Below are 6,000 nucleotides of genomic sequence, written 5' to 3' on the forward strand. Positions count from 1 at the left end.
TTTTTCATTTCTGTTAACGCCAGAAACCTAGCAGTTGTGTCAAAATTGTATGGTGAAGCCAAACGTTGCAATTTCTGTTGATAGCACCAAGTGCCGATAGCATCAGCATTTCCCCTTATACGCCTCTGCCCAACGCAAAGACCAATCTTGTCATTTAGCTTTTTTGTTCATTATTTTCAGCAACTGTTTTTGAAGAAGGCCAGTGTGAAGGAATAGCACTAGTTGCATTAAAATTGTTTTTAATGCAACTGGTGTGCTACTTTTTCACATTGTAAATCTTGTTATGCCATTCGAACTGCCACTCCCCCACCCCCATCTGTGCAATCAGACTTCTTCTTTTGTGCTGTATATACTTGCTTCACACAGTCAAAGAAAGACTGGATGCGGTGAAAGCAAAAGAAGTAGTAAAACTCCTTCACAAATTATGTTCAAGAACAATTTCAAATATTTACCAAAAAAGGTGCGAAGATGTAATATAAAATAAAAATATCAGCACTTGATATTGCCACTTTGATATTAATATACCAGGGGAAAATATCGCCGATATATATCAATATTTTTTGGAAAAAGTTGAATGGAAAATATCAATATATATTGATATTTTTTTGGAGAAAAATATGGATATTTCAATATTTCATCAACAGCCCTAATGGCATGCCACTTGTTGCAATAATGTGTGCAACCTTGTAGCTTGTTTGTAATGTTGCACGTCCCTCCATGTCAGTGATCTAAAATTAGTTGCATCAAACACATGTAACAATTGAAATTAATGAATTCAATTAACATGCAGAATGTTTACATTATGACTTTTTTGTGTCTCAATATTGCCCATTGCTTTACTTCGCCCTTCAGTGCTGCAATGAGTTGTTTCCTTGCAGTGCCATCCAACTCACAAAACTTGGTGGGGTGGAGGGACAAGTACTGTACTTCTTCATTGGATTAAGCATCATATGGCACATTGGACACTGAACCAACCCATCTTTTTTTTTCTTCTTTCCAAAAATAAGAATTGTTCTTTCCAACAATGGGAAAATGACAACGACCTATTTCGAGAAGTCATTGTTCTAGCTAAATTCATTAGGAAGTGTCCAGATGTGTACTCAACACAGCAGTGAACAAACAAAACTGCCTGGCAGATTGCCTAGCCAACCGATGCCTACCTGTGGTTGAGCTGATGGACGCTCTTGTTCGATCGGTTGCTGCATTTGTAGACAACTACGGCTTTCAGGCAGTACTGATGGTAGCTTTTTGCACCTCATGCTCAAAGGTGGAAATGATGATGCAAGCTGTCAAGGTTCTTTTGCTGTATGGATCTATCTTCCCTGTTTGTTAAATGTATTCTTTATACTATCACAATTGAGTATCTTCCTTTTACATTAGATCTTTTCATTATCACAAAGTCCCTAACAGCAGCAAGTAACCCAAATTTCTATCACAGAGCTACTCTTATTTTTGTACTTCCACTTACAAGTAAATTAACATTTACCACTGCCATCACCACCACCCCACCATCACTATTAGCAATAGGATTGCTGTACTTTGTACACAGAATTTGAATTTTGCTGCCTGTAAACAAAGTAGTTGACACTCTCAATCCACCGGAAGTATTTTGATGAACCATAATGGCCTATTACTAAACTCAAGATGTTTATAAAATATGTTTGAAAATCACCTGGCTTTGGCATCACTTTCCAAGGCACTCCGCATTATCTCTACAACCCGAGATGCACGTACAGCAGCTTGAATTGCACACTGTATAATCATCTCGGGATTTGCAAGTGCACTGCCTCCCAAGTGAACACCACAAAGCTCACGGTATGAATTCATACCGAACACTATATGAGCTTCAGCAACACGCTCTTCTAGCTCCGTAGGATCTGCCACTACATGCTCCCTTGGAAAAAAGAAACAAGTCCACATTGTGATACAATATCGACAGTTCAAAAAACATTAGTATATTATAAGCCAATCCCTACAAACAAACAGAAATGAAGAAACAAAAAGACATTGACTTAAAACAAAGTAAAATACTGTATTTAGTGAACAAAATTTATGCTGAATACCTACAAGACAGGTTACAGATGTTTCAAATTATATTTACAGGACAGTTGTATTTAAACTTTCACTAATTGGGAGGGCCCTTATGAGATGCAAGTGATCATAGGACAAGGAAACTTTGTGGAAACATTTGTAACCACATGATGAAGAGAAATACTGAATAAACCATTGAAAAAAATAATAACTAAACCATTGAAAGAAACACACTTTAATTGTGTACCAAGTTTACATTCCAGGTTACAAACACTGCTCAGTGTGACAAACATCTGCATCCACAACAGTCTGGAAGCTTGCATGGACATATTTTCACCATTGTTCACAGCACTTTTCGAACTGTGGACCCAGGATTGTATAGCCATCATGTACAGCTAATGTACTGCATGAGGATCACACATTGCATCCAGCGTCTCAGCCATGGAAACAGAAGCTTCTTCAACAGCTCAGGGTGCAATTGGCTGTTGGCTTTTCCCAGAAGTAATTCCAAAATCACCTGTTAATTCAAACTTCCGAATCATGTGCTTCAATGCTGATGTGGAAAGAGGACTTGCCTGTATTCCTTTAATCAGCAGCAGCACTATTCATGATGTTTTGATAGGACAGCCTTTCAAATGAAGCCCTAAATACCTTAACCACACCTATGTTGATTGTCAACAACTGTAATGGATACTAATGCTTGTGTTTCAACCCTATGTTGCTGTACCAGTACCGATGCCTAAGGGCAAGTCTCGAAGCTAATGCTACTAACAACACAAATCCTGTACTGCACAGTTTGATCATCATTCCTATAAAATTGAATACTAATACGGTAAATAGTTTTCCGTCTACACTGGTACAAGTAGTGAAAATCTAATTATAACTGTCCTGTATTTATCTGTTTTAAAAGAAAGCTGAATAGAAAAGTCACCCACCCATTGTTGAACACAGCAAAGGAGACACATACTGGGTAATGATGAAGTGTTATTGGTACTGTGTCTTTCTCTTCTGCACTATGGATGATTATTTTGCCACCCTCAGCAGTAAAATCTGGGCGCTGAAAGTGACCCAATGCCGTCAGAGCAGCAACAGAGGCAGCATCTGCCAAATTTCCTTCATGGTTTAATACTGTTATATCTACACGAAGTGCCCACACCTGCGGGGGAAAAAAAAAAATGTAAACCTGACTCTTGTTTACAAAACAGCATAAATATACTTTCACACACACGATTAATATACTTTTTCTTCACTTTTGATGCACAGAGACTCCAAGTCAACAGCCCTGCTGTCCTTAATACATTTTTCCAAAACCCGGCTCAACTGAACGGCAAGGTCTGATGGTCGTCCTGCCTCAAAATCAGGTGCAGCCATAGGGCTCAATTCCACATAAACTAGAAGCAGACCTTCCTCTGGACGGGTTGGTTTGGGTTGTTGAACTTCACAGGACACCTGTGCTATAACTCTAAAACAGTGAATAATATTTACATGAGGCAAAAAACCAGCTGAAAAACAAATGTCATTTTAAGGACGTCATACCTGGTCAGCCCCAATAAAACTTGACAGCAGCCTAGATCACTGCCAAAAAAGATTTTCAGATCTCTGTGCTGATTAAAAGCTCGCCCATCAAGTCTCTGAAAGTCAAATCATTGCTGATATCAATAATGTACAACAACACTAAAAATTTAAATTATAGGTGTCTCAACAAACATAAGCCCATTCAAAATCTTATGGAAGATTGTCAACTTTTCTTAATGATGTGAGAATCTCATTCTGTCCTAATTTCACTCACAAAGTAGATTGAAAAAATTTGACAACTGTTAGCAGAATAGGTTTGTGTGTCCTATGTGCAAAAACCCTTCATTTTTAACATGTTTATGATGGCAGTCAGATTTTAAATAGAGAAGTATCTGGATTTCTTTATTAATGTACAACTTCCATTTTGAAACCAAGGAGATCTGAAATTCTCACTCTAGTAGCAGCACCAAAGTTTCATACTTAATCCAATATTTACTGCATAACAATAACTTGCTGAAAAAGCAGTATAACAGAATGCGGCACAATACTGCAAGTATCTTCAAACTAAATATGGGGTCCTACTAATCCTTGCGAAGAAATGAAGTCCAGTGTGACCTGTATACAGAAATTCTAATTGGCAGAATCAGGACACTTTAGTTATGGAGAATCACAGTAAATTATGAGTATGCCTAGAAGCCAACCAATATACACTACGCATAAAGGTCTCTCCTAAATGTGAATAAAAATCTCTTTATTAAACAAATTGTTCTGAAGGATTTATATGTCCTGATGGAAATTTCGAGCTACGTACTATCTATCGAGACGCCTGGTAAAATGGTGCCATATCAAAATAGTTACATTGTTATGCTACAATCAAAAACCAAAATGGGACTCTTCAACAATCTGGTAAGTAATTCAATAATCCGTTAACAAGAACATTTGGTCTAGATACTGACCACATACTCAAATTGCATGAAGACTTATGCCTTTAGTGCCAGAATAATCAAAGAAATACTTATTTTACACTCTCAAAATTATTTTCTCTGACTGGCAATATATATTTCAAACAATAACATGAAGTCATACATTAACATCGATGACTTTGCAGCAGATCAGTTCCACGATGTGTGTCAATGAAAGGAACGTTGGTGACAGCTGTGCAGGGATCTCTTGAAAATAATGCCACGAACAATTGCTTATATGATTATGACAAGAATTATTGTTGTGTAATGTGCGCTGATACGTAAATCTACCAAAATTCAATTACAATTATGGCATATAACAATCAGCAGAATTATTTACAACAAACGTGTGATGATCTTTTTTTTTTTTTCGTCTCTGATGACGCTGAGTGCTGTGCTTGAACCATAAATGGGAGCTATACTGTCTCACTGACTATAAAAGTGTTGTGGATGGCTTTGCTGTCTTCATATTAAAGTCTGATGCTGTCTGTCTGCACCAAAGTTGTACACAACGTGGATTTGTTATTGCAAACTTTTGGCAACTACTGTAATGCTATTAACTCACCCTCCCTTCAGTCAAAGCCTGAAGGACAAACGACTTCTCACAGCTGGATAAGACACCGCTTTTCATGTTTACTTGTTACCTGATGGCTCAACTACATAACAACAACATATCAACAGCGTCCTTTTCGACAGTAAACACGAAGCAAAGCACGAACAGCAAAGATATATACAAACGTAAGAAAAAAACCGGTACTACACAGATGATAGGATGGGCGATCGTTTGAGATTTGTGTCTAGCTGCGTTGTCACAAGCTGCTGCAAAAATTCTAGAGTGAAAGTAAATGCCAGAATTAATATCCTTTCCAATTTCACTGGCTGCATGTTGAGCTCTCGCGAGACCTGTTAGCTCTCGGCTACGAAGTACGAACTGTGATACCGGCTGAAGAGTACACGTCATTTCACACTGATCGTCACGTCACACCACGTCACGTCACATCAAAACATTCCACAGTGCATTTCAAGTGGCAGCATTCGCACAGGCCTTCAACGGACGGTCATGTCACGCCAAAGGTTTCTCCCGATTAGAGTTTTGACGCTATTGTCGTCTATTAGCATCGGAAGCTAACCTATTTTCGCCGCGCTTACTCCTGTGATAGTAGTGGATTTTGTGTCTTAATCTTTTCTTGTGATTTATTTTTGTCGTAAACTGCAAATGTTGCATGATGACTTGGATACTTTTCCCACCGGCCATTCTTCTACAGCTGAAGTCAGATATCTAAAAGCGAAAAATTGTTTTGCTTTTACAGTACTTGAACAGAGACGGTACCCGCACTGTATATAAAAAAGAACATACGTTGATCAAGTAATTTTCATTAAATAACATATTAACTGAACAAATTAGCAACAATGAAGGAGAAAAATAGAGATGTTTATGACATTATTAGTTATGGTATATAAGAAAAAACATATTGGATAAGGCTAAACAGGC

The 6,000-nt window shown here is 37.8% G+C and overlaps 1 protein-coding gene across 1 annotated transcript in view; it reads right to left on the minus strand.

Annotated features, from left to right (window-relative positions):
- The window catches only part of LOC126412709 (exosome complex component RRP45-like), a 72,063-nt gene extending 66,704 nt beyond the window's left edge, over positions 1–5,359 (minus strand). The window contains exons 1-5 of the mRNA XM_050082426.1: positions 5,074–5,359; positions 3,568–3,662; positions 3,271–3,493; positions 2,967–3,187; positions 1,673–1,894 (exon numbers count right to left, since the gene is read on the minus strand). Of these exons, the coding sequence (XP_049938383.1) occupies positions 1,673–1,894; positions 2,967–3,187; positions 3,271–3,493; positions 3,568–3,662; positions 5,074–5,139 (827 nt within the window). The 5' untranslated portion in view covers positions 5,140–5,359. The remainder of the gene's footprint in view (positions 1–1,672; positions 1,895–2,966; positions 3,188–3,270; positions 3,494–3,567; positions 3,663–5,073) is intronic.
- Between the last annotated feature and the right edge of the window lie 641 nt (positions 5,360–6,000).

This window comes from Schistocerca serialis, chromosome 7, assembly GCF_023864345.2.
Source record: "Schistocerca serialis cubense isolate TAMUIC-IGC-003099 chromosome 7, iqSchSeri2.2, whole genome shotgun sequence".
Lineage (NCBI taxonomy): Eukaryota > Metazoa > Arthropoda > Insecta > Orthoptera > Acrididae > Schistocerca > Schistocerca serialis.